Below are 27,954 nucleotides of genomic sequence, written 5' to 3'. Positions count from 1 at the left end.
TAGCTGCATGTAAACACGAAGCTTTCTTCTCCAAAAGAATATTCCTCATTACTTTACGTTCGTGCACAAAGCATATTTATATTTTTTGTTTGTTTTTGATTTGTATGGTATTTCTAAAGGTTAAAAGCCAAATTAAAGCAGTGCTTCAGTACACCTGCACAGAAGCGACTTTTATCTGCTCCCTTATTCACGTGGAGTCGCCACAGCGGGCAGCTTTATTCAACCTGAATAAAGCGACCAAATTAAGCGAAGAGTCGAGCCTCGAGGAGCTTTCCTTTGTTAGGGAAATGCGTAAAACACTATTCTCACACACACACTTTGTCATAAAACTATCTCGGCGGCTTCTTCCGAGTAGTCAACAGGTATCTGTATTAAGTAATATCTCTTGGCTTTATGGTGTCTGTTTATGTATCAGTCTTTAGCTGGGCCAATCACGCTCACTGCGCTGGCCAATCGTGAGGTGAGACGACCGAGTAAACGAGTAGTGTTTGTCCAGCTGTGAATAGAGAGCAGTAGGTAGAGGGTAGGGGGGGCGGTGGGATACAGTGACAGAAGCACTCAGTTGCCACTGTGCTCAGCGGAGTGAGATAAGTGGAGGCCTTTCATTTCACTCCGGCTATGTTGAAGCTACGCGCAATGAGGGTGAGGTGTCCCCTCGTGCGAGAGTGCATGGCCGAATTTTTGGGAACTTTCGTCTTAATGGTGAGTGACTTTGAGTTGGATTGTAATTTTCAAAATCAATCAAACGGGTTTAAAAAAAAAAAAAAAATCAAAGCTGGAAAACAGTTTAGAGAAAGAGGAGTTGAAATGTGTATATGCATATCCCAAACCCTGGACAATTATCCTTTAATTTTTCAGGTTTATTATTTTTTAATTTTCTAAAATTATGCATAAAACGTGTAAGTAGCTTGAGTTTGATTTTATACCCTCACATTGACTGAATGTTTACGGAATCAAACAGCTCTCGAAAAAAAAATGAAACTACATAATAGCATCAGATTAAAATTGTTTTTCCCACTGTATCGGATGATTTGGGTTATTTTGCAGGCACAGGACCTGAACACCTACAGTCATTGAGTAGATCACAAGGTCCTGTGTATACCAAAGTATTCTAGAGTCAAATGTGAGGCCACCTGCTCAACAGTTCAAGCAAAAGGGCAATGATCCCAGCACAGCAGCAAATCTACAGCAGAATGACTGAAAATCAAAATGATCAACATGCTGCAATTTCAAGTCAAAGTGCAGACCTCAAGCTGTTGCGAGACCTTAAGAGAGCTGTGCATAAAAAAATACCCACAATGAGCTGAAGCAATATTTTAAAGGCTGGGGGAAAAAATCCTCCACAATGATGTGGGAGACTCATAAACTGATGACTAATAGTCATGGAAAATTATTACTTCAAGTTATTGCTGATAAAGCTGGCTCACAAGCTACTGAAAGACTGGGAGCTTTCAGTTTTAAACAGTACTGCAGAACCTGTTTTGTGAAAACTTGTCACATGACTTTACATCTATCACTAAAACTAAGGCTGAAGCCAGGTGAAGGTAATTTTCTTAAAAATAAAATAAAAAATTGCTTCCTAGAATGGGATTTATAAGGTGTTCTCAGTCTTATCTCTCTCAAGCATGTTTGTTTTCTGTAGGAATCAAAGTCAGCTCTGCAAGACATAAATGAACTAATCTGAAAAATGCAGGCGTATGAAGTTAGATACTGTTATGGTTCGTTCGATTTAGGGAAGAGAAGAAAGCAAGCCCAAGCCGAAGTAGGTGTCAAAAATAGTGATCTTTATTACACACTTTGTGCACTAAGTGTGGGAAAAGACAATTTGCAATCGAATCCTCTCGTCAACTGAAGCATCAGTCTCCTTATATTACCATTATGACATCACAGTTGGATCTTTACTGGAAATGATCTCAAATGATAACAATTCCCCGCCTATCACAAAGTTTTCCCTTATATAGACATCAACTGCTACTCTTAAGAGAAAAACAAGTGTGTATTACATTGTGCATTTTGTGAAAGTGTATCTATCAGAGAAACTGTCCTCAGACGACCCTCCTATTATTACTAAATGTGTAGGTGAACGTGCGTGTGTGTTACATAAGTGCGTGCATGTAGTTACAGGCCGGCGTACGTGCAGAACTACACGCAGGCCTGGGCCCAACAGGACTAGTGGGTCTGTATGGTGTGACTGCACTAAAGTGCAACAACTTAAGTAGATAACAAGAATGATACAGAACCTCACTGAACAGTCAGTGTGCATTAATACTTGCTCAAAGTAACACAGATGTAATTAAAAGATTATTCTGTCAACAGATTCAACAATGGTAAATGATTAATCAATGATAACTGATTGTGAGAATACAAAATAAAATATCTCCTGATCACAATACATAAATTGATGTAATGCATTTAAAGAAAGCACAATCCATATGAGTTGAAATTGAAACCCTTAATTGTGCCACATGTCTAAAACAGTTTTCACCTGACTGCAGAATCTCTACTGAGATTTTATTGGGAACTTTGCTTGGAGTTAGAACAGATTACAATAATTTATGCTTGTATATCAAATATTAAAAAGATTAAAATGAAGAAAAAGATCAAAAAAATATTAAAAAGAAGTTATATTTGCAGCTTACGTAATTTTCTACATAAATCTTCTCATCTGTGGTGAGATCACAATGTAACAGCCATACTGTCCCTTACATGGTCATTCAGATAACACGGGTCATTACAAAGTCTAAAGAGGAGGGCATTAAATTACACTTTAACAAGAACAAATTTGTCTCTGTTTATCAATTAGTTAGTCAAGAAAGGTATACTGAAATTTGCTCATGTGCTTTCCTCTACGTCTATTTAAGTTAGTTTTGATGTCGGGATTTTTAGCTGTGGAAAATCTCGTTTCTTTGTTCACCTGAGTTTTGCAGTAACTTCTGACTTCTCATGCACCTTCCACCTTCTCTGTCCTCTTTATCTGCAACAAAGCTCTTTGGCTGTGCTGCTGCTGCACAAGTAAAAACCAGCAATGAGACTAAAGGCCAGTTTCTATCTGGCAACATGGCCTTCTCTGTGGGAGTTATGTCAGCCATGTATCTCACCAAGGGCATCTCAGGTAAAAATTAAAAGATATCCATAATGGGCACTAACATTTCCTTTTTTCTTTTTTTTTTACATAGTATTACATTTAAACTCATTACAATATGCTCTGCACAGTCTAAAATCCCTCAGGTAATTATGACTTTTATTGCAGTTATTAAATGAGTACACAAAATTTATCACCAGAGCTCTTTACAAATAAGATAATAGATAATAATAAATTATCTACTTTCTTTTGCAAAGTGTTTGCTTTGGCTCATACCTATGACAATCCACTGTTATATGATAACACAGATAATCAGAGACACGATCACCTGCCAGTGTGTCTAATTACCTTCATTTTTAACTTTCACCTTCCTGTATCATTCTCCAAATATGTACCCTACATCCCTGCAGGTGCCCATCTGAACCCAGCGGTGACCCTGAGTTTCTGTGTTTTGGGGAAGGTGTCCTGGTCGAGGCTCGTGCCCTATTCCCTCTCCCAGGTGGTGGGGGCTTTCGTGGCGTCGGGGGTTGTCTATCTCGTCTACTATGGTTTGTCTTTTTAATTTTTGTGACATATAAATAAAAAAATTAGTTTGTTTTGTTTCCTGCAACACCTCTGTTTCGGTCGCAGATGCCTTAATGACTTTTAGTGGAGGAGTGTTGACTGTGTACGGCAGGAATGAGACTGCCTCAATATTTGCCACATACCCCTCTGACTACCTTTCTGTGGGCAGAAGTTTCTTTGACCAAGTGAGTATAATTATTAACAGGATTGGATCTTTTAGCAGCTGCTCCCGTACCCAACGTAATGAGTTGACATTTCATTAGGTAGTGGGCACCGGCATGTTGCTGTTGTGTATCCTGGGTTTGGAGGAAAAGAGGAACACCCCGGCTCCCTCTGAGCTGGTTCCTGTTGTAGTGGCAGCTGTCGTTCTGGGGATCTCCATTTCAATGTCGGCTAACTGTGGTGCTGCCATAAATCCTGCTCGGGACCTGGGGCCTCGCCTCTTTACCCTAGCTGCAGGCTGGGGGACTGAGGTCTTCACGTAAGTATCTTATCTGCTTAAGTTATTGGTTTTATTGAAACTTTGTTTATGTCTTAATTTCACAAAAGTATGTCAAAGATTGTTGGACAATGGAAGAGTTATCCTGAGGGTTTTTCCATGAAAAAGCTGTTTTCTCTTTATAATCTTATGATCATCTGAGACGTGTGGTTCCACAAATGCTCAGTGCACAGTGTCTTAAACACTTAAAGCTGCGTTATAACACTATGGGCAGAAAAACAGCAAAACAGGCCAAGAGAAACACAAATTTAACACAAGATCAACATGTAAGGCTTTTATTAAATAGACAAAGAGGAATTCATCTCATCTGAGTTGAGTTTATAGCTTCTTGATTAATTATTATCAGGCCTTTCAGCTTATTGTTCAGCTGTATTCGAAATAACAGATTGTTTTTGTTACTGATCGCAGTAACGCGATTACCCTTTCAAGTAACGAGTAAAGGAAGGGATTACTATTGCAAAAAAGGAATTAGATTACTGTTACTTTCCCATAAGCATGCTGCGTTACTAGACCGTGATTTTTTTTTTTTTCCGAGAGTGTCTCATGACAATGATGTAAGCGCGTGCGATGTTCGTGGTAACGGACGTGTGCAGATCAATGATCAACCATGGATAATATATAGAGGGTGGAAGCACTGACATTACTTTGAGTTTGATTATGTAAAAAGTGACAAAAACATTAGCGTACGCTGTATGATGCGTGGGAAGAAAACTTCTTTTTACAGCGAAAAAAACTCCCTAAACTTCTGAGCAAGTACCCTAGCACGCTGCCACGGGAATGTGAAATTCACAGAGAAACCCCCGGATCCTCCCACTGGCATGACCGCTACGCCACCGGGCAAACCCCCGCCTGCTCCGCTCCTGCTAAACAGGTTTAAATAGATTTAAGAGCAACAGGACGACGTAGTCTTTGATTTTATTTATTTTCTGCTATGTTTTACTTGCATCTCTTTGAAAGAGTGAGTGTAAACACAAAAAATAGTTTTATTTATATGTTGGAATATGCAGAAAATAGGTTTAAATGTTAAACAAATTTCTTCAAGTCAAAGACTGTTGCATATAATTTTTTTTTGCTAGATGCAATGTGCATAAAGTTAAAAGATTAAAACAATTTTTATAAAGAGACTTTCATTTGATTACATTTTATATGATGGAGTCTGCAGAAAAAACTAGAATTGGGCTGAAAGGCCTATTGCTTTATTACTTTTTCAGGTTCCTTATCATGTTTTTTAAAAAGTAACTAATTAATTCTGAAAATAAGTAATCATTAAAGTAACGGGATTACTTTTTTGGAGAAGTAATCCCTAATTACTTTTTCAAGTAACTTGAACAACACTGCTGATGGCTGCAGACAGATTAATCGGACCTGGTTTTCTATGGAAATGATCTTGATGGAAGGTGTCGACCTACAAAACAAAAACTGCTGATCTTAGACTAAAGAGCTCTGAGTGAAGTTTGATATTTAAATATTTAATATGCTACTCTCTGGGGGTTTTTCACTGTGATAAATTCTTCTATCGAAGTAAAACCTGTTAAAAATAATGAATCTGCACTCTTTAACCGTGATGTCCTGCTGCTCTTTGTTCTGCAGGTGTTACAACTACTGGTTCTGGGTACCATTGGTGGCTCCGCTTGTTGGAGGCGTTTTCGGTAGTTTGATGTATCTCATCTTTATCGACTGGCAGCTGCCTGACCCAGACCAACTTGAGAGGATTTCCACCATCAGTGAAAAACTTGCAAAAAAGGAGATGAGTTAAAGGCTGTGAATTTTTAAAGTTTAACGCTGAAACTACTTTTCTACTGTTAGAAAAAACAAAAAGGAATATCTTCTTTCAAATGATGTAGCTGTTTTCTCCTTAAACACAGCCAGCAGAGGTGTGTGTCAGTCATAAGATAAAGCTGTTTGTTTACAATGAAATGTGTGTTTAGTATAATAATCACTGTGTGTCCTTTTTTGACTTTGTAGCTGGGAAAACTGCTAGCATGTTCACCTCGTTGTAAATCAGATATAGAGGACTGTGTAGATTTAAACAGTGAAATCCATCTTAGTCCACTGGCTGGTCTATTGTACTCCCCTCTGCTGTTTTAACGCATTCACATTCTGGCATTTCAGCCTGCAAATATTTCACTTTTATAGAAAACAACACCAAAAATTCATACTTAGCTATGACTTAATATTTGTGAAAAGGTTTTACTTTTATTTTTTTTCCGTTGTGTTTTATTCCCCTGTTTTATGTTTTTGTTTTTTTTTTGTTTCTTTTTTGTTTAACCCGTGTCTTGTTTCCCCTTGATGATAATTATGAATTTTATACATTAGTCTGTCAAAAGATGCATGTAGTATTTGAGGGACACTGTAGATAAGTTTTTTTCAGTGTTTTTAGGTTTCTGTGCTCTCATAAAGGAGATATCTATCTATAGAGAGAGAGAGAGAGAGAATAAACATATATATACATTATTTTATGTAAATTGAACAAATTATTCTCATTTCAAACTACTGAGGGATCTAGGAGGACATTAGAGGAAAAAGCATGACCTTCAAGGTCTGCGTTGCTTCTCCATTTCACTTTGTTCTGTTGTGTATTAATTATGCTACCTCAGTGTTTTTTGCTGATGGCATTAAAAACAACCCTCACTCCCAAGACATGTTGGGATTCTGTGCAAAATGAATAGAGTGCAATGATTTGTAAATCTTGTAATGAGTGCCACCTGGAAGTTTGCTGCTCTCTGTCGTGTGATTGGCAGAGAAGTCTTGAAAGCACACTGAGGAGGGCAAGGCAGCTCTCATCTGTGGAAGCTCCGAGACGATGGACTCGCTCTGGCATGAGTGAGTTTGTGCTACAGTAAAGGACTTTTAGAGCTGGATCAAATGATGACAAGTGTTTATTTATTTTTTAACATGTGTCTTTGGGCATTTGGGTGGTGAGATTAAGGGTTTGGTTGTTTGTTAAGATTTAAAAAATTAAACTGACGTCCGTTTCAAGTGTTTTTTTCAAACATGTTTTGCGGCGCTCATTGAAGTGACTTGTCTTTTTAATTTTCTTTCTTTTTTGAGTTGTACTACAAAAAACTTGGATTGCTAATTGTGAAGACAAATCAACTTTTTTCTCTGACACTTGTCTTTCCCTAAATCTGCTACAGGTGACTCATATCTTTAATTCTTGGCAGGACTGAGACCCAACTTGCTTGCAGTGTATGTACCCACAGGTGAATGAATTAAACTGACTATTGGCAGCAGTGCGGTGGGATGTTTTAACTTATTTTGGAGGGTGTCGTTTTTGTTTTGTTTTTTTCTTTTCTGGGGGGCGGGATCTCATCGGAGTAGATGGTTTGGTTTTTTTTGCAGGCGTTTATTTGAAGTAAATGTCACTTTTAAAATAATTTGGTTTTAATTTAGTTCAGTGGACTCACAATAATGCTTACGACCTCATGTAACTAATTGGTTTAAATGGAAAGAGGTCAGTAACTTGAGTGATATATAAAAAGAGCATCTTGGAGAATTTCTTAGGAGCAAAGTTGGTCAGAGATTTACCAACCTGCAAAAAAATTAATTTGTGGAACAATTTCAGAATAATGCTCCACTTCAGGTTTTTATTTGTAATATCAAAAAATCCAGAGAAACCTCTGCCTGAGAGTGTGTCACAGTATGCGGCAGCACACTGTACGAATTTGCGAAGAGGACCCAAAATGCAGACATCAAGGAACGTGGACAAAACTTGAATGTTAACAGAAAGTGAGCCGTTTATTAAGGCTGGTGAAAACTACACGAAACAAAAGGTGGCGATGAAGCTAAAAAATAAACTGGGGAAACTAAAAAAAAAAAAACATTAAAAAACAAAACATAAAACCTGATGTGGATACAAAGATACCTGGAATCTGGAGCATGAAACACAATGTGGCACAAAGGACAAACAACCTGACAAAGAATGAAGAGAAACACAAAGACTAAATACACACAAGAGTGATTAGGGGAAGTGGAAACACATGGGGAAACAGCTGACACTAGTCTGACATAACACAAAGGAAGCAAAGCTGGCTACACTGACATAGGATGCAGACCTTCAAAATAAAGCAAACAGAATGGAAAGCAGACATGACAATACAATTTCACAACATGGACAAGAAGACAAGAAACACGACAGACTAACGCAGAAGACCTAAGTGAAACATAAACTAAAGGCAACCAAAAGATAATCAGATTTACTCAACATATAAAGGGATAACTTAAGAACTCAAACTGAACACGCTGGGTCAGAGACGCAGGATCGTGACAGTGTGAAGCTCAGTACTAGATGACTGTAATCTTCAGGCCCTTTTGGGTGTGATATTTTTTTGTCATGACAATCCCTGCAGGGTCTCAGGAACACTTCCAAAAATCGCTGTCTGTGAACACAGTTCAACCTCCTGTCCACAAGTGCAGGTTACAGCTCAATAACTGCAAAGAAGCTGTCTGAACGTGATCCAGCATGTTCTTTGGGCCAAAGCTCATTTAAAGAGGACTCGGGCAAAGGGTAAAGCTGTTCTGTGATCAGCAGAGAGGGATTCTGGGATCAAACAGCCTCACACCTCTGCAGACTTTGTTCTGTAATATTTCACGCCTTGCAATGATATTAAGACATCAACTATGAGTGTTCACAAAATGTCCTTACCCATTTTTCATGCGTGCCATGTTGTCTGCACAGCCGACAGTTCAATAAACCCTGTGTTGATTACAGATTGTGGTTATGTCCTGAAACAAATGGCAGTTGCATTAGATAACTACAGAGCACTTTATGAGCCAACCTGCTTCTTTAATGAGAATTATGGCTCATTAAAGAAGCAGAAGCTCATCAGTGTTTACTGACAGTATTCTCATTAAAGGTATTGCATGACTCAGTGTCTTTCGAACCTCTATGTCCTGTGGATGTCAAATGATATAAATGGTCTAAACATACAACGTATGTTGGCGGCGATGTGGATGATGTGGATGTGCCCGCCCACTGCTGCGGCGGCTAAAGAGACACGACATACAAAAGCAACATGGACACATGGGAGACGAGAAACAGAACCATGAATACTATTAAATCAAAGGACACAAATTAAACCAGATTCACACAGTCCAAAAGATAAACCCTGGATCACTTGACCAAGGGCCATGACACTATCACACAAAATTTAAAGCTGTTCTTTTAAGTAAATAAACGAAGCAGTAGGGAAATTTAATATTTGTTTTTTTTTATTTTTGATTTGCAGCTAAATACACCTTTTTTTAAATTTTTTTTTATTTGCAGCTTTTTGTGCTCCCTATCAAGTGAACCCCTCACCTGAAATAATTTAAATAAAATGACATTTTAAAGTATAAACCCCAACAATCAAATGATCCCCTATGAACAAGCACTGGGCAACGGTGGCCAGGAAAAACTCCCTTTCACAGGAAGAAACCTGAGGCAGAACCAGGTTCAAGAAGGGGCAGTCATCTGCCGCGACTGGTTGGGGGGGTGAGGGGCAAAATAAAACTTAAAGGAGAGCACTGCATAGTTATCGGAGGTTGGTGTAGTTGGTGGACTGTGGTTGGAAAGCAGGGGAGGTGGACGCACCTGAGCGCCAATCTGCAATCATGCCTTGCTGGTTTAAAGGCTGAACTAGGTCCTGCTGTGTTGTTGTTGTTACTGTGTGTGGCTGTGAGCTGCAAAGCTGCAGCCATCTGTAGTGGTAAACCTGTAGTAATAAAAGTAGATGATGAAAAACACCAGTATATGGTCAGGTCTGTCGTGCGTCTTTCACAAGATTATAAACAGGGGTGCACATAAGTGGTCCGCAGGTGCGCATCAGTTATAAACACAATGCCACAGGGAGCAGCTGGGTCATTCACGTCAGGTGGACATCTTTGAGAAGACCCAGAAAGCTGCAGGAACAATAAGGGCCGCTGTGGCAAGACCTAAACCTACTTTAAGTAGGCATTTGGCACCACGATGCCACATACCAGTACCCTGAACCTCATCCTGAGGTGGTTGAGCAACAGGAGTCTCAAGTCCCTCAGGTTCAGCAGCATTTTTGGTTTTTGAAAACTGTAATTCTTCCACTTGACACTGAATAGTTTTCAAAGCTTTCTCGAGATCTGCATTCCGTTTCTTTAGTTCATTTCTCTCGCTTTCAGCCTTGGACAGCTGAACAACAATGGTGTTGTTCTGTTCAAGAAGAAACTCTTGCGTTTCCTCAAGTTCATGCACATTTTGCTCAAGTGCTCCAATCTGCAGTGTTATCTTTACGGGCACCCCCTCTATCTCGCTTATGCGAATTTTCTTTTTGGGCTCCATGCCCTGGACTATTCCTCTCTCCCCTGAGTTGGACGGTCCTTCCTCTCTCGTTTCTCTGTGAGACACTGAATTGCTGGACGGTTCCTGTGACATTTCTATAAAAGTTTCGCAAAAAACAAAACAAAACCGCTAACTGAATAATTTCAGTGTTAAACTGTTCTCTTTCCCAAGGATTCCTGGCTTGCGAAAACAACAAGGTGTTTCTTGAAATGCCGAGTTAAAGAAACTGGGGTCTATTTATAGATTTTTCTGGCAGCGACCGTGACGTCAGCCATGACGTCAGCTCTCTTCGATCCTTTGATCCTTTGATTCGATCAAAGGAGGACTAAGCCAACTAACCAACCGTCCTCGGTTTTACTATATTCCGACAGCGGATCCATGTGTGTGACGTCATTCATCCCCGTACTGCTGCTTTGTGAGCTCACAGACAGGACAGACAGCGCGTAGCAACGCGCCTGATGATGTTTAAAGGATCCCGAAGCGCAAGTCCATCTTTTCAGACAAACTGCAAAAGAAATTTCCCTCGTAATGACCATAGCTGGACTGGCCATCGGCCCACCGGGCAAGGTGATTTTTCGTGGAATTACAAAAATCTATTGAATCATATTTACTTTGGTGGAAAGAAAAAAAATAAATATACCGTTTGGGTATATTTATACCTGACTGAAGTTTGAATTTCAATTTGTCCACAATTAAAGCTGGTCTGCACACATTGTTTTTTATAAAGGCAATTAAGTTTTTCCTGGTATTTTGATAGTGCTGTTTGTTTTAAATGGAGCTTGTAATATTTGACCCTCAAATGAAATATATTTCCTCTATATCATAGAGAGGGCTGCCTTTACACCACCACCATCTTGGAGCTGTTCTGCTGGATTACTCGGGTACTAAGTAGAAAGTAGTAGTACATTCATGTTTAAATGTAAGCAGAAGTTTTAGACCTCATAGGCAAAAATGAGCCAACTTAATGGAATATGCTGTTCTTTTCGCCTTTGTGAAGCTCAACTGAGTCGGGCACACATTACAATGTTAACTTCAAAAGTGTCCAAGAATAATTCAGAATGAATAGTTATACGTTTCAATGTAATGCACCACTTTTAGGCTGAACCCTTAAATGATTAAACCCGAGGCAAAGTCTCAGTAATGTTGACCAGAGTTTTCCAAAATAAGTTGGAGCAACTTGTAGCAAAGCAGCCACAAATCTTCACTATAAATAATTCATCAGAAAATCCGACTTCCCACACCTGGTAGTATGAATGAGTGGAGGCTTACAAAGATGTTGGAGGAGATGGCGCTGACAGACCTGTAGAGGGCGATATAACACAGAGACCAAATAAAACGCTTGAAAGGCGATGAGGTGTGTTCAGGCTGCTGAGGGAAGGAGCGACTGTTTATCAAGTTTAAAGTGTTAAAAACGGGTAGCGTGCCGTCAGCACGTGCAAACAGCATGAGTGAAATGCCGCAAGACTGTGCTGCCACATTAAATACAGAAGTAAAACACCTATGGGTTGTCCGGTGTGATGTTGGCTTCCTGATTGCAGGAAGTTCAGAGAGAGGAGAAAGTGAAGGAGGTGCAACCCCTCCTCCTGCTCCTTCTTCTCCTCTCCGGCAGCTGAAGCCAAACCCTCCCTTACCTCTGCACGGTGCCTGTCTCCCCCCTCCCACCTCACTGGCCTTTATCATATATCACATAGCGTCGCCTCTTCATCCCCCAGACCTCATCATGACCTCAGCGACAGGAGCAGCGAGGACGTCTCCAAAACCCTGTTTATAACGCAAAGTTGCCAAGGTAAGATCCCTATGCTGGTCTCTCTTAGCTTTGGGTAGCTGCTCCCTATCATCATCTTCTTCTTCTAACATGGTCATGAGGATTTGCTATGCAGTCTCTTTATCCTCTGCAAATATTGACGCGAGTCTCGCTTTTCTTGTGAAGCGTTCAGCTCTCATTGCTGCTCCAGTGTGACCAGGCTCATCCTGTACAGTAGGTACGGCTAGTTTCACCCTCACACCTCTGCAGTAGAGTTCCTGTATGTCGGTATTAGTCATAATAACATTTCCAAACTCAAAGTGAAACTCAGTCCCGCCACTGTGGCGAGCATCACTAGACTGAAAGCATTCGCTCTTAAGGTTACTTAAACCAGGGCCGTGAGCTTTGTGGTACACTAAGCTTACTTAATAAACGACTACATCCAAGGCAGAGCCTGATGGCTTTTACCTATGATAGCATTATTTTTAATGGGATGCTGTGCAGCTATACTTAAAGCTACATCAGTGTTTATTTACATACTTGTGGAGAGGAGCAAATATCCTAAAGCACACAGATAATGTCCTGAGTGCGTAAGCATACAGTGGAGGATATTAAACCAATGCTGTGCTTTTTATTCCTTCTGGAAGTTGCCTCAGTGGCATACAGCAGTGTTGTTGCTTTTTCTTTGAACAGATTGCATTGTCAGTAGACAGCGCAACATGTTATTAGCAAGTTAGTATTTATTATGGTATCAAACAGATTAGTCTTATAATGGTGTTGAATCAGACAGGCATTGTGTAAAAGAAGGTTACAGCCTGCACAGCCTGTTATCAGAACATCAAGTGTATGCTGGTTTAACTCTGAAAGTGTTCCACTTTGTTGGCTTCCTGATGACATTGTTAATAAAAGGCAGCTTTGTGGTGTTTGTAACATTACTGTGATAGAACATAATGCAGATTTCATGTGCGTAAGGTGTGCTATAGCGGTGCCAGTGCTTTGCCTGCAGAATGCTTTGATGTGACCATGTGTAGAGGAGGCACGGGGACTATAGCACATACTGGGAGCACCGCCTACAAGACACGAGGAAAAACCAAGTCATTTAATTTTGCCTCAGGAAATATATAGCCTGGTCTGTTAGCAGGCTCATTGCATAATAACCTAACTTTGTTAGTTATCTTTTAATCTTTTGCTGTTTCGGTTTCATGTTCTGGGCTTCCTTACGAAAGTTGTGACGTGAAAGTGGTGATCTTGAGATTTATTTCAGCAGGCTTGCATGCAGCTATAGAAAAATAAGTGATTGCAATACATTATTGAAAAGAACTGTAAAATCTGTTCTATAGCATGGATCAAATTGAACCTAGCAGGTCCCTTCTGACCATTTCCCTAATTACATCCCAGCAGGCTGAGTTATTATCCTGCTGTATCTCAAGTTTTAGCTTTTTAGGTGATTAACAACACTGTAAAATAGCGTAATAATGAATTTCCGAGCTTCAAATCCTCTAATACATCAGCCTAAATCCAGCAGGAGCAAAGAAAGGAATTCTGCTCAGAGGCCAAGAAAGGTGTTTGGATATTTACTGTGCCCTCACTCCCCTGGCTGCCAGCGTTATTTCATAATGGCATTTCTTGGGTCCTGTGGGTTATAGAAGATGCCACTCACAGATGGAGAGTGTGTGTGTGTGCATGTTTGTGGAGAGATGTGCAAGAACATGGCAAACACTCTCACTCATTAGTACCTGTTAGAATTATAAATGGGTGGTATATATAGGGTGGAAAGTGAGCAGAGGACATGGAAAAAGGGGACTGTACGTCAGGCTGAGAGATAATGTTGGGAACTCTAGCTGAAAACTGATCAGCTCAGCTCACATGGAGAAAAACAAAGCAGCTCTTTCTCAGGAGTATTGATTAGATCCTGGCTCCCAGTCAGCTACCCCTGACTGTCATATTGTGTGTATCTTGTAGTATCCACAACAAAGGCAAGGCAAAGATTATAATGCCTCACCTGTCATGCCTTTTAGCCTATGTACTTAGCTGTGGCAAAAGAGTGAATAAAAGCAGTGAGGTGTGTGATATTAATAGGTCAGCATAAATGATGACAGGAGAGAAGAGAAGATGCTTAACTGTGCTATGCATGCAAAAAATGCTGCTCCATTACTCTCTTTGATCCACTATAGGGAGAGGCTGACAGTGGATCTGGCCCCAGCCACCAGAGACAGTGTGCTACAGAGACAGATGCAGCTCTCTGTTGAATGTCACATCCTCGTTATGGCTCAAAAGAGACCAGAGAGAGCCTGGTGTGTGTGTGTGTGTGTGTGTGTGTGTGTGTGTGTGTGTGTGTGTGTGTGTGTGTGTGTGTGTGTGTGTGTGTATGTGTCGTGTTGTGCAGTGGTTTTAATGCTCGACTGATTTTCACTGTCTAAATGGGAGGGCAAAGCTGTGAAAAGAAAAAAAAAAGAAACATTACAGTAAGTAGGTTGCATCACCTGGCCGTGGTTTGGCTTGAAACTGAAAAAGCTATTTCCCTTCCACGCACAATCACATTTTTATGGCTCCCATTTCACTTTTTTTTCCTGCTCGTGCTCTGTAGACGGTCAGCTCTGTAGTCTCCCCTGTATCCTCCTCAGTCTCACCCACCTCCCTTCTTTCCCTTGGCAGACAGTCCCATGGGCCAGAGCAGAAGGACGCCAGCAGAGTGGAGATGTTCAGAAAGAGGCCTCCCCCAGGTCAGTACATTAATCACATCTGCAGTTAAACTAGTTTCATCCAGTGTGGCTTGACAATGAGAAATGCAGTTAACCAAATGACAACGTAGACATGGAAGGTGTGATGCATGCTGCTCGATAGCAAGAATGCATTCACATATTTATCTACAGGCAGAAACAATATGCTGGAAAACAAACATTCAATACATTTCAGACTATCATAATGTATTAAACAGCACTTATTACTGAAGCTCATCTGCAGATTCCCAGACAGACAATGTATTATGACACCAGTTCTCTGGAGGGGAGGGTGGGGGCTCTAAAACAACCAGATGGAAATGACTGAAAGATAGAAGTTTTTACAAACACTGGCCGAACACAGCTTTAGCCTTCAGTTCAATTCAATTTTGTTTATATTTCACCAAATCACAATAACAGTTGACTCAAATGACTTTATATTGTAAGGTAAAGACCCTAAAATAATAGAGAGAAATCCCAACAGTCAGACAACCCCTTCTGAGTAAGTACTTGGAGAGAGTGGGAAGGAAAAACTCCCTTTAAACAGGAAGAAACCTGCAGCAGAACCAGGCTCAGATTGGGGGATCCATCTGCCACAACTTGTTTTACATCGTTTGACAGTATCATTGAATGCTTCTGTGGTTAATAAAACAAAGGAGGTTTCCAAATTATTACTAAATTAACTATATAAGTTATTTATAGCTTACTGATTGCTCTTAAACCCGGTGGGGCAGCACATTGGTTGCTTTGTGTGTGGACTTCGCATGTTATCGCTGTACCAGTACGGACTCTCTCCTGGTATTTATTGTCTTGTTGTCTAGTAATTTTATTTGTTCTATACGCTGCTGTGAGAAAGACTGCCATCGAAAAGACTTTCACTGTACAAGCTGCACAATGACAATAAAGAATCTATCTATATAGTAGTAATGTTCTAGTTTGGTTACTGTGGGGTTATAAATATGGCTGTAGGTGTGAATGGTTGTTAGCCCTGCAATAGACTGGCAACCTGTCCAGGATATACCTTGCCCTGCATCAGCTGGAATAGGCTCCCAGCCTCTCGACCCTGAACTGGATAGATGTTAAAAAAAACAAACACTTGGGAATAACATTCTTAAACCTGACTTTTGTGTGTGTGGCATTGATGTAGATGTATGGTAATGCCTGACTCAGGCTCCAAGCACCGAGAGGCATTTTAGCCATGAGAAGTCACTTTTCAGACCTCAAAAAAGTAATTGGGAAAAGGCCAAGTGTCTCAGGTATGTGCTAAGTCCGCACAGAACCAGAGTACTAGTTCAAGCTAGTGAACACTAACAAAGGATCTCCAAACAAGTCATATTGTCCCCTTTTCTCATTTCTCATTTCCTGCATTCTCATTTCCTCTCATCTTGGTCCTTCCCATCAGAAAGATGAACAGAGGAGGCAAGGGAGAGAGAGCACTTTAACAAAATGAGACATTCTGGAGCCGTAACCCAATGTGAAAAGATTTTTAATCAAACCCACACAAACTGTGAAGGCCTGAAAGTTTGATCACACAGTTAAATAACTGAACGGCGTATGGACTGAAAGGACTGTAGAGTTTGTTGCATATATTCCAGCTGTGTGACACCGCTTTTATAAAGCGCTCCTGCAAAGGATACATCTTTCCTGGCAAGCCTCCTCTCTCCTCAGTCCTCCAGATGCATTTTAGGAGCTGAGACGTCCTTCAGTGAGGTGCACTGACATGGATTTCAGGGCCAGAAGCAAGACGACAGAGGAAAGGGGAGACTAGGAGGGACAGATTATAGAAAGTGAGAAATGAGAAAAGTTCTCTGTTCTCACAGTCTGACGGTTTCGTAAAGGGTGTGTTTTGACTGCAGTTGATGCTCGTTTGGAGAAGAGGCACTGGTGTAAGCAGAAAATGCTAATTATTAGAATACAAGAAAAGAATAGAGATTAGGTACAGGTGAAACACGAGGTTTACGCACGGTAAAAACCTGACTAATGTTGAATGAATAAATTAATTAATGAATTGCCATCATTGATTAGGTGGTAAGTGGACTATGGTATTTATATACTGCCTTTCTATTCAATTTGAGCTCTCAAATCACTTTCTACTGCAGTCTCATTCCCCCAATCACACTCAGAGTCATACAGAAGTATTAGCCGTGCTTTTATCTATCTTTCCCTAAGCCTTCACACGATCTGTGTGCGCTCATCTCTGAAAAGAAAAAGTCAAATCAGAGCTCGTGATCTCTGAATACAGGACGCCTGCAGATGCTGATCAAAGCGAAGTGGTTTCATCAGTGATGCATTGCAGGTCATTAAAGAGACTGCCATAATGTCATTGTTGTACCTTGCCGTCATCAGTCCCCATCCATAATTCCTGCCCCGTCAAATCAGTTCTGATAGGTGTAAACTAACTCTTCATGTGCCAAAACAACCTGCTGTTTGTAGAGGAAGTTGCCTGTTCGCCCCCCGCAGTGCTTTGTTTTGGTTTCTTAGGCTCATGCTTCACATATAGATCAGGGAGAGCCTCAGCCTCAACACGAGGATCGCCGCTCAGCACGTGCCCGGGCACCTGTCTGGCCCTTCCCACTGCGGCACACCTTCTAACGTTAGGATCACGCAGGACACTGAACTCCTGCACCGGACATTTTGGCTCCAAACGACAATTGGACTCCACACACGAAAAAACGACTTTAGATCCAAAATGGCGACCAGTTTCGGCTGTAGGACCCGTGGTGATGCGGCTTCCATGGTAACGCCTCTCGCCTTTGAGATTGCGTAATGCCTACACATCATCAGTGTTTATGTTTCGAATGAGGCTGACATAAAGCACGATGTTCACAGAAAATACAGGTCCGAGCCCTGCGCTTTATTTTCCTAATTAGAAAAAAAGATGACATCACTGATCCCGCGGAAGGAGGAAGACGAATCAGCAAGGGGTGGACATCGCGTGCACGTGTGTATATTTTGGGGGAGGGGATGGAGCAATAAGCAGCAGAGGCTGGGACTGGGACTGAGTCTCTAATCTAACTTGACTGAGTTGGGGCCGGAGCTTCGTGCGCGCGTCCTTGCGGAGACGTGACGGTCAGATGTGGCTGTGACTTGTTACTGAAACAGCGCATAGCCAGCGATTTAAGGAAAAAAAATCATCACACTGTGACTTAAAGAAATTTAAGATGACAGTGCTCAAAGACATCCCGGAGAAATGGTTTCCAGTCGTTCTTTTCCCCCTGCAAGGAAAGAAAAAGAGAGGACTGGATGGAAGAAAATCGAAAAAGAGGCGGACAGGTACGAGTCTGTGCGGGGAAAATTAAGGCTGAAGTTGGGAAGAAGTCTTTACTATCTTCACCGCCAGGAGGCTGTTCATCGTGCAAACTATTTATTTATTTGTTTCCTAATAAATATCATCTCTCATCTTCATCCCATCTGAGTCCAAGTCTCATTCCTGCTGCTTCATCTCTCTCTCACTCTCTTTTGCATATGTGTCATATTACATCTCTGCATCACAGACCTAGTTGGTTTGTTTGGGGTTTTTTGCACTGTAGCACTTTGTGTCATCAATGACTGTTCAGGTTTTTACACATCAGCATTCTCCTAAGATTTAATAACAGAGAGATATCTGTTGTTCTTCTGATTTCACACTTCAGTCTGTATCTTTTGGAGTTGACCCCAACAGCCTTAAACTAGTTGCTTAATCTCAGCTGTTTTCCGGTGTTTCGTGCTGACAGTGAATCATGCCAAACACCAGAGTTTTGCTTGGATCCGGTCTAAATATGTGGCTGATGTTCGTGTCTCTGCTGCGTGAGTCCCTGATCAATCTTTCAGGCGCCAGCCCTCCTCTGCACTGCTCCATCTGTATTCTTATTCCTTAGGTTAACTATCTCAAATCACCCTGGATGTGCACCTTCATTTGACCTCCACTCCATCATTCTCTGACTGTGTCACTAGCATTTTTTTCCAGCAAATTAGATCACCGTATGCGCTTGCTGGGCTGCACACGACTCCGCTATCCCCTTTTCACCTAATTAGATCAGCCACTGTGAGTGATGCTCACTTCTCTGCAGTCTGATCTGACCCTGACTTAGTTTTAGTCGTGGCAGGGACATTAGTGCTTCCCGTACTGCAATTCACATTGAATGACTGTGGTCGTTATTGTTCCGAATTCAATCTGCACTAAATCTGTTGTGCGAGTGTGTCGCTTGTGGAGATGTAAGGAGATTGTGTCCTCACATGTCTAGCCATGAGCAGAGACAGTGTTAAAGAGACAGGAAGGTAGATGAAACAAAATTAGTGCTTTTGTATTAGGTTACAGTTACTCTTTCTATATGACATTAGTTGTTTTAGTTTAAATCAATATATATTAACTCGTTTGTGTCTCAGCCCTTTATGGAAACCTTATGCTGGGAGTAAGGCTGCCACTGAAAGTTTCTCCGTAATGGAGCTTTATAGATTCACGCAGGTTTACTGTATGGTATGCAGCTTGCGTCAGGGCTTCTAATGCCCTTGAAGTTGTCAGAGACATTAAACACTTACTGAGCAGTTTGTTAAAGATGCTCATGCATTTAGGCTGAGGTGTTCAGCTTGCACAGCAGTGGCTGGGACAGACACAGGCTGGTCCTGACTTCACATTGGTGCTTAGCTGGCACAAGGATCTTGGCTTTTCCCACCAGGCTTGGCACTGCACGTCAGACAGATCTCTCTGGTGGACATTTGTCTCAGAAAACAGCACGATGACCTTCGTCTTAAGAGGAGAAATGCCAGAGGGATTGGAAAAGTTTGTGGATTGTGCACAATCACATTCACAGCTTTTTGCATGCACCCAGAAATCTCACATCTGTCAGATAGAAACTCCAAGAAAGAGAAGTTGATGCCTAAAACAATTTTTCTTATGTAACTATTTAGATTTTTTTCTAATAAATCGTGCTACTCAACAACAGCCACAATGACAGATAGGAATATTAAAAACAAAAGTAACTCACTTGCTTTTGGAAACAATGAAAAACAATTTGCCTCTTCCTGGGGGCTTTGTCACACTTACATGCTTTGGATCATACAAACTAATTTTAATAATGAACAAAGTTAACGACTACAGTTTTGTATTTACTTGCGTTAACATCACTGTGGAGGAATTTTGGTCCACTCTTCTTCGTAGAATTGTTTTAATTTAGTCGCACTGGATGGTTTTCCAGCATGTGCAATCTTTTACAAGTCACGCAAAAATATCTCAATCTGGTTTTGTGGCTTTGGCTCAGGAGGTAGTGTAGGTTGTCTATTAATCAGAAGGGCAGTGGTTCAATCCTGCACTTTTTGAGTGAGATACTGAACCCCCAAATTGTTGAATGTTAGATAGACAAATATATTAAAAAAGAAATCGGGAAGGGGCAAATACTTTTAAGGGCACTGTGCAACAAATTTTGACCATGCTTTTGTTTTCTCGGCCTTCTTTTTCCGGTCCTGGCAGATAGTTACTCTTCACTGAGCGTGGTTCTGCTTGAGGTCTCTATGTGGTAACAGGGAGTTGCCAGCCTAACAAGCACTTTACCGGAAATTATTGCATTGTTGGGGTTATTTCTATAATGTTGTATGGTCTTTGCTTTACAGTGTAAAGCACCATGAGGTGACCGTAGTTGTGAACTGACCTCTTTTTAATAAACCGGAGCAAAATACATTTAAATATGCCAATATTTTATCAACATAACAAACAATGATGTAATCATTTCTGCTAGTGTCCCTCTCATTGTCAGTCTCACTCAACACCATCAGCAATAAGTGGACGTAACGTGTTTTTCTAAATTGACTAAAACCACCCTGACTGGTCTAAAGCCAACCAGAGCTAATCTGTCACATCAGATCTGTCTTATAATCTGACGGTAAAGTGCAGCTCTAATGGGATCACTTTAAGTGGCCTCTGTCTCTTTTGGTGAAGCTGAATACAGCAGGGACAAAGATGTAGGTTATGAGCAGTGCGAAAGCTTCACTGTGCTGCAGAAACACAGGAAACCACAGCGTCTTTGTTTATGTGCCGGCATTTGATTATAGCCTATCGGTTTCTGTTGTGTGATGTCCCTTCCTGTGGCACCTCACTGCCTTTCACAAATCTGTCAAAAGTATGCTAAGGACTGTGCTTTCGTGCACAAAACATGCGCTTGGTCTTGGATATTATTACTTTGGTGTGTGTGTGTGTGTGCAGCCCTGTTCAAAATGACCAGTCATTTCATTTTAAAAGCCACATCATTAATATTAGAAGAGAAGCAACTGGTGTTGGAGGAAGATGAGGAGGGGAACTCCCAAACTACTTTGCATCAGCATAACAGAAACCTAAAAACAGCAATAGGATAAAGTGCAAGGTCAGGAGGAGGGGTGCACAAGAGATTGAGCACAGGAAAAAGAAACGGTCTTAATTTTACTCTCTGAAACTTGGAGACTATACTATGATCTGCCTTTATCGGTGCCTAAACTTTTGCACGCACACTCATGTTTGGTTGCGTGTATCTGGCCACAACTGCACATCTGGTTAATAACAAAGAGTAGTAGCAGCTAACGAAACATCAGCGATGATTGGCCTGCTTATTGGTTTTGCATGCCTCCTGCCTGACACTCTGTATCTATTACACTCAACCAATGCACAGCACAGTCACTGATGTATGAATACATGCTTCAACACTGCCGGCTATTTTCTTCCATACTGACCTGTACAACTGCAATTGCACACAATATAATACAGTATTATATAATAACACTCATACATTCTGAATGTCCATTACCATTAGTAAGTAAGATAGCATCCATAAGTATCTTGTACTTTATATTCTAACCACAATCAAACCTTCTGTTCATACTACTTCATTCATCTTATTTGTTTTTCTATGCTTATTACTCTTTTCTTTTCTTTTAGTGTAGTTATTTATTTTACTGTGAGGGCAACTCACAAAGTAAAACAATCATTGCTCAGTGTAACCACTGTGTTTTGGGGTGTATATGACAATAAACGTCTGGATTTCACTGCTTGATTCCCTCTCTTTTGTTTCCAGGTTTTAGGAAGCTGTGAATAGTGCCGACATTTTTAAACTCTGCAGTTTGCCAAACATGCTAAAAATTCCTCCTTATGCAGACTTACTGCATGTGTTTGTTTTGATGCCTTAATGACTCATCTTGTGTGCTGTGTTTCCGCAGAGGAGGAGAGAAGGGTCAGAGCCAATGACAGAGAGTACAACGAAAAGTTTCAGTATGCCGTAAGAGAGTTTGCTGTTTTCTATTGTACATATTCAAAATATTTATACTCGTAAAGCAATTTAACTGAGAGGTATTTTCTTCTCTCCTAATCCTCCAGAGTAACTGCATCATGACATCCAAGTACAACATCATCACGTTTCTGCCCGTCAATCTGTTTGAGCAGTTCCAGGAAGTAGCCAACACCTACTTTCTTTTCCTGCTCATACTACAGGTGAGAAATCAAAGACAGACAGGAGGCATAAGGGGCACATGATTTTCTAGTTAACGCCCTTAAAGGACCGTGATCAGTAACTGTTAGTTAAAGTTTGGTGGTACAAAATTAGATGAATATTGGTACATTCAAATTCCAAATGGCTGATCTAATCTGTTGTAGAAATGGAAAATAAGCTATTAATAAAAGACTTTCAGGGAAGTAGTGAGCCTCACAGTTTCCTGCACTTGAGAATATGATGAAAAAAAACATCAATGCGGAATATGAGATCAGTTATTTCATAACAAATCATTTCAAACACATTTCACTGGCAACAAATGCCTCTTGATTATGTCATAATGTCTAGTGGATGGAGTAACATGAAAATTCATACACACAGTTAGCTCATTGTGTGAATGAGGCAAACTATATGCTGTAAGGCCAGACCAGAGGCCCAAGGCCACTTCCCCCTGTTCTCTCCTCTAGCTTTCCTGTCACAATAAAGCCAGAAAAACACACGTGCCAGAGGCTGATCCTTGGAACTTTTTCTGCACACCAGCAGCAAAATTTCATTACGTGCAATACTTTGGTACTGTACTGTATGATTGTAGTGATGGCATGTTATCAATTATCAATATTTTAAATAATAGTAAATGAGTGTGCAATCAAATGATATGCAGGGAAACCTGCACATCATTAGCACGTGACTGTGGGGCAGTGAGGATGCTGATTTTAAGTCCAGGCTAACAGAGCTGCTGTTAATTCTTTTATGTTTTTGCATTTTTAGAAGCCACTGTAAGTTCTCCTGTTCATTAGGCTAGAGATATTGAGTTAGTTGCAATCTTAAACCTTGCTATATAAAATGAAATCATACCCCCTCAGCTCCTTTAAACTCATTTCAAAGCCCCAAAATGTTATATTATGTTATAGTTCAACTAAAAGCAAGGTTTGGTTCCTAACACTCTGGTAAAGTTAGGGGTCTATTATTGAACAAATGCTTATTTTAAAACTACCCAAACAAACCAGTGTACTGTAGCTTTGTTGTTTTTGCCTCCTTGGTACTGTCTCACCACGATTTTGTACCATCAGGTACACTCACCATCATAACAAGCTGTCTTTGATGTGGCTGGGGTTAGACGTAGCTATCTCTTTATCTTACACTGCCTTTGTGTTCCATTTTAAAAGTAATTTGCATAATAAGCTTTGTCTCCCTGTGTTTAGTTGATACCTCAGATCTCCTCCCTCTCCTGGTTCACCACCATCGTGCCTTTAGCTCTGGTGCTGAGCATCACTGCAGTAAAGGATGCCACGGATGACTACGTGAGTATGTTTTCATGCACCACAGGCACAGATACGAGTCTGTATTTCTACTACACGTTACCTTTTGTCATCTCCAGTTTCGTCACAAGAGCGACAACCAAGTGAACAATCGTCAGTCTCAGGTCCTCATCCGTGGCTCGTGAGTCATTACATCTGACAACTTACCTGTTCAGATTTTACCCATCTCTTGATTTAAGAGGTTTCTTAAAATAGAGCAGCATCCGTTACTTTTTTTTTTTTTTTACTGTTTCTCTTCGTTTTGCTCTTCCAGGCTTCAAAATGAAAAGTGGATGAATGTTCGAGTGGGTGATATTATTAAACTGGAAAACAACCAGTTTGTGGCAGTAAGTGTGCACCCAGCACAGAAACAAAAGAAAACATAGTGATCAGTAGTCCAAAAAGGCCCATTTATCCACCATTACACCAGCTTAGTGTTCAGCACCAGCATCTTCTCGTGTTTTTAGACCTCTGTTTGATCATAATAGCTTTCAGTAGACCACAAGCTCTGATGCTAAATGGATTGTAATGCATTATGTGCCTCATTAGAAGTGCTACATTTAATCACTAACATGCTTTCAGTTGCAATTATTCTGCCTTTTCTTGTAGCTGTAATAGATGCAAACAGTCGTTGCTGTGTCATCAGCGCTTTTCTAGTTCAGTCCATGTTGACCGTGCTGATGCTAATCTCAGCTGTTGTATCCATTTTCAGGCTGACCTGCTCCTGTTGTCTAGCACTGAACCTCATGGTCTCTGTTACATCGAGACAGCCGAGCTAGACGGGTCAGAAAACACGCTGCACCTCAACATCTGTTCGCGTGACCAAAAAAAACCTAAAATCTGCAGAAGGAACGCAACACTACATCTAAACTGCTGTGTGTGGTTTTATCTTGCAGAGAGACCAATATGAAGGTGCGTCAGTCTGTGTCAGTGACATCTGAACTTGGAGACCCGAACAACTTGGCTTCATTTGACGGTGAGTTAGGAGGAGAAACTTGTTTTGTCTTTTTGCATTGCAGAATAAGGATTAACGGTCTTCAGCATGCACCAGGAAGCTTGAATCAAATGTTTTCTCAATCATGCTAATGCACATTTCACACTAAAATTCACACATACACACAAACAGAGACACACACTTTCTGTACGGCTCCACCACCAGTGAATGGCAGCCTATCACACAGCCACCGCATCACTGTGTCAGCACATCACACCCACACACTCCTCACCTGCTCGGGAAAATGCATCACTGCAGCAAATCTGCTCACGTTTTGCCTCACATCAGCTTACAAAAGGTGTGTGATCCTCCCTCTGTGCACGTGTTCAGGTGCACGACAACAGCGTGATGTCATCCGGGTGATTAATTCAATTCTAAAAACATAGCAGTGACTGGATTCAGATGACTATGAATGAGCATCTAATTTACATTTGTGTGTTTGCTTGTCCACACTCTTCTTTGTTTGAAGGAGAGGTGGTGTGTGAGCCTCCCAACAACAAGCTGGATCGTTTTTCCGGGACTCTGTACTGGAGAGAGAAGAAATACAGCCTGACCAATCAGAACATGCTCCTCCGAGGATGCGTGCTCCGCAACACAGAGGCTTGCTATGGCCTGGTCATCTTTGCAGGTAGGTGTGTGCATGTTTGCACAGAAAAATAATGCATTTGCTGTATGTTGCAAGTCTTACCCTGTTTCTGTTTGCCAGGCCCAGACACCAAGCTAATGCAGAACAGCGGTCGCACCAAGTTTAAGCGTACGAGTATCGATCGATTGATGAACACACTGGTCCTCTGGGTAGGACATCCCACACTTCTCATTTTCATAGCTCATAACTATTTCAGGACATGATCTCACTGGCTTGAATTTAGTTTCATATATCTACACTACTGATGTATTCTGTTCTAACTTAGGCTTAAATGACTATAGATCTAACTGTAAAATTCATTTATTTAATCTCTACTTTTTTGCCTGTGTCCATTTTCTGTCAGATATTTGGCTTCCTGGTGTGCATGGGTATGATCCTGGCTGTGGGTAATGCAGGGTGGGAGAAAGAGGTGGGGTCCTTGTTCCAGAGCTACCTGGCTTGGGACACTCCTGTGAATAACTTCCTGTTCTCGGCCTTCCTCTCCTTTTGGTCCTACGTCATCATTCTTAATACCGTCGTGCCTATCTCTCTATATGTCAGGTAGGAAGAAAGCAATAGTTCTATAAGAATATATAAATGATGCTTACAGACAAAAACCCTGTGTTTGCCCTTCCCACATATAAACTGGTGTTTATAAAGAAAGAATGTATGGACCTCATGGATAGAATACTGTGCAAAAGTCTTAAGCCAACCCTCATTTCCTCATATTTTGCTTACTTCAGGCTTACTTCATACTTTTTTTAATTGTCTTGAGCAAAAGTGCTCCAGACTTTCTGAAAATCATTTATAGTGTTTCTTTGGACATTAGCTTCTTTTTCACTCATTTTCAGTCCAGTCCGTGTACCTGACAATGTTCGTAGGACTGCTTGTTTTTGTGTGTTTGTTAATCATTAAAACATAAAAATGAAGACTAACTCAAAACCTAACACCTCAACAACTAAAACGAACTATCTACAACAGATAAATAGCATCTGAAAGTCATTATGGAATTGGAAAAGACAAAGCAAAGACCTGAGGCAGTTCTCTGTTCTCTGAAGCTTCATCAGAAATGGCCTCAATAGTAGTGCAGCTGTTAAGAAGCCATTTTTAAGAACTGGCAACAAGTCTGATGGAGTGATGAATCCAAATATGAAATTTTCACATTTGTGTTTAGTGACCGTTGAAATCAAGATGTTCACAGGAGGTAAAGAGAGAGATACAACAGCGTCTACAGCCATCTGTAAAACATAGTCGAGGCTCTGTCTTGATCCCAAACACACTGCCAAAGCAGTTAAAGCATACCTGGATTTAAACACACACACACACACACACATATAAACATTTATAAGCTTTACTTCTTCCTTATATCTTGCAATCTGTGTGTCAATAGATTGCTGTACTTCAAAATATCAAGAAATGATGGGTTGCACAACAATTTGCATAATACTGGACTTGTGACCATGCGTGTTCCCAACTTTACATAGAAAGTCAACCACAATACTCGGAAGTAGAGATAAAGATTAGTTAGACAGCGATTAATATAAAGCGGCAGTTGGAGATAGTGTTTGCCATTTGCAAACATCATTGAAAATTTATCGTGTACTTGGTTTTATCAGTCCTCTTATCACAGTCATTCATTGGTAATATTAGTGCTGTAAAAAGCTGGTGCCTAGTGGTACAATGGCCCCAATTATTTTTCATTTACAAGAGTTTTTCTTCTGTTTGTGTCTCCAGAAGTGAGGCAAACAAAACCCACATTTCTTTTTTCTTGTTCTCTTCATTCCTCTGGTCAAGCCAGTTGTGGTCTTTTGTTTTCCAGACAGCTTCAGGTGCAAATAGGAGTGCAAGTATTGAAAGTATTGGTGTCTATATCCAGTCAGAGAAGTGGAACTGAGAGTTGTGCACATGCTTAAATTTCATAATGACTGAGATTTAGAAAAGAGGAACATGCACACAGCTGTATAAACGTAATTTTCAAAAATCGCTACATGCTTTTCTGTATTTACATGCACACAATCTTACTGTGTGTGCAAAGAGATCTGGTCCTTGGTAATCAGTAAGTCAGTGAACTGCACTGACTGCATGCCAAATGTATTTGGCCAGAAAATCTTTGTATTGTTCTGTGCTTACTTGTTCTGTTACTTACTTAGTTACATTTATTTTAAACTGTGAACGGCTCGGAGTTTGTAACCTCTCCCTTTCCTCACCTGCTTCAGTGTGGAGGTGATCAGGCTCGGTCACAGCTACTTCATTAACTGGGACCAACAGATGTTCTGCTCACAATGTAACACAGCAGCTGAGGCCAGGACCACCACTCTGAACGAGGAACTGGGACAAGTAAGTGTCCAGACTCACTCTACTCTGCAAATCCATCCATCGTGCTTTGCTTTGAGTAGTTATATACTCCTAAAATGATCCTAGGTTGAATACATCTTCAGTGACAAGACTGGAACGCTCACTCAGAACATCATGACGTTCAATAAGTGCTCCATCAATGGACAGAGTTACGGTAAGGACACACACAATACATGTGCATGTAGCCGAGACCGTATGTACGTGTATATCAGAGCTCATACATGTGGTGCCGATGTGTTTGTCAGGTGATCTAACAGACCCACTGGAAACTCAGCCAAAGGTGCGTATGAGTGTTTTTTGATCAATCATAGATCACATGCATGTCTGTTATCACCTGTGATTTTATTTATCACT

General features: G+C 40.8%; 2 protein-coding genes across 3 annotated transcripts in view; both read left to right on the top strand.

Moving 5' to 3' along the window:
- The first annotated feature begins 514 nt into the window (after positions 1-514).
- aqp10a (aquaporin 10a) lies at positions 515-7,378 on the top strand. Its single transcript, XM_004541295.3, has 6 exons — positions 515-702; positions 2,986-3,112; positions 3,493-3,630; positions 3,713-3,831; positions 3,910-4,127; positions 5,736-7,378. Exons 1-6 carry the CDS (start codon positions 619-621, stop codon positions 5,899-5,901), a joined length of 852 nt encoding a protein of 283 aa, XP_004541352.1. The 5' UTR covers positions 515-618; the 3' UTR covers positions 5,902-7,378.
- A 4,661-nt stretch (positions 7,379-12,039) lies between these two features.
- The window catches only part of atp8b2 (ATPase phospholipid transporting 8B2), a 28,291-nt gene continuing 12,376 nt past the window's right edge, over positions 12,040-27,954 (top strand). Inside the window, exons 1-15 of one of the 2 annotated variants that reach the window (XM_004541297.3) lie at positions 12,040-12,223; positions 14,837-14,904; positions 22,060-22,118; positions 22,217-22,330; positions 23,531-23,629; positions 23,707-23,768; positions 23,901-23,973; positions 24,339-24,409; positions 24,523-24,602; positions 25,090-25,248; positions 25,327-25,415; positions 25,610-25,806; positions 27,462-27,582; positions 27,667-27,754; positions 27,846-27,880. In XM_004541297.3, the coding sequence (XP_004541354.1) occupies positions 14,880-14,904; positions 22,060-22,118; positions 22,217-22,330; positions 23,531-23,629; positions 23,707-23,768; positions 23,901-23,973; positions 24,339-24,409; positions 24,523-24,602; positions 25,090-25,248; positions 25,327-25,415; positions 25,610-25,806; positions 27,462-27,582; positions 27,667-27,754; positions 27,846-27,880 (1,272 nt within the window). In that variant the 5' untranslated portion in view covers positions 12,040-12,223; positions 14,837-14,879. Of the gene's footprint in view, positions 12,224-14,836; positions 14,905-17,710; positions 18,175-22,059; positions 22,119-22,216; positions 22,331-23,530; positions 23,630-23,706; positions 23,769-23,900; positions 23,974-24,338; positions 24,410-24,522; positions 24,603-25,089; positions 25,249-25,326; positions 25,416-25,609; positions 25,807-27,461; positions 27,583-27,666; positions 27,755-27,845; positions 27,881-27,954 lie in introns of those variants that run through there. The other variant, XM_004541296.4, reaches the window with a different exon arrangement.

This window comes from Maylandia zebra, linkage group LG11, assembly GCF_041146795.1.
Source record: "Maylandia zebra isolate NMK-2024a linkage group LG11, Mzebra_GT3a, whole genome shotgun sequence".
Taxonomy (NCBI): domain Eukaryota; kingdom Metazoa; phylum Chordata; class Actinopteri; order Cichliformes; family Cichlidae; genus Maylandia; species Maylandia zebra.
The sequence above is the reverse complement of the archived record's forward strand: the minus strand, read 5'-3'. Positions and strand labels throughout refer to the sequence as shown.

Bases quoted from the DNA above. Each gene is read 5' to 3' on its own strand.
- aqp10a (XM_004541295.3), top strand. From the start codon at position 619: ATGTTGAAGCTACGCGCAATGAGGGTGAGGTGTCCCCTCGTGCGAGAG. The intron at 703-2,985 runs GTGAGTGACTTT...TCTGCAACAAAG, and splicing joins TGGGAACTTTCGTCTTAATG to CTCTTTGGCTGTGCTGCTGC. The intron at 3,631-3,712 runs GTTTGTCTTTTT...TTTCGGTCGCAG, and splicing joins TGTCTATCTCGTCTACTATG to ATGCCTTAATGACTTTTAGT.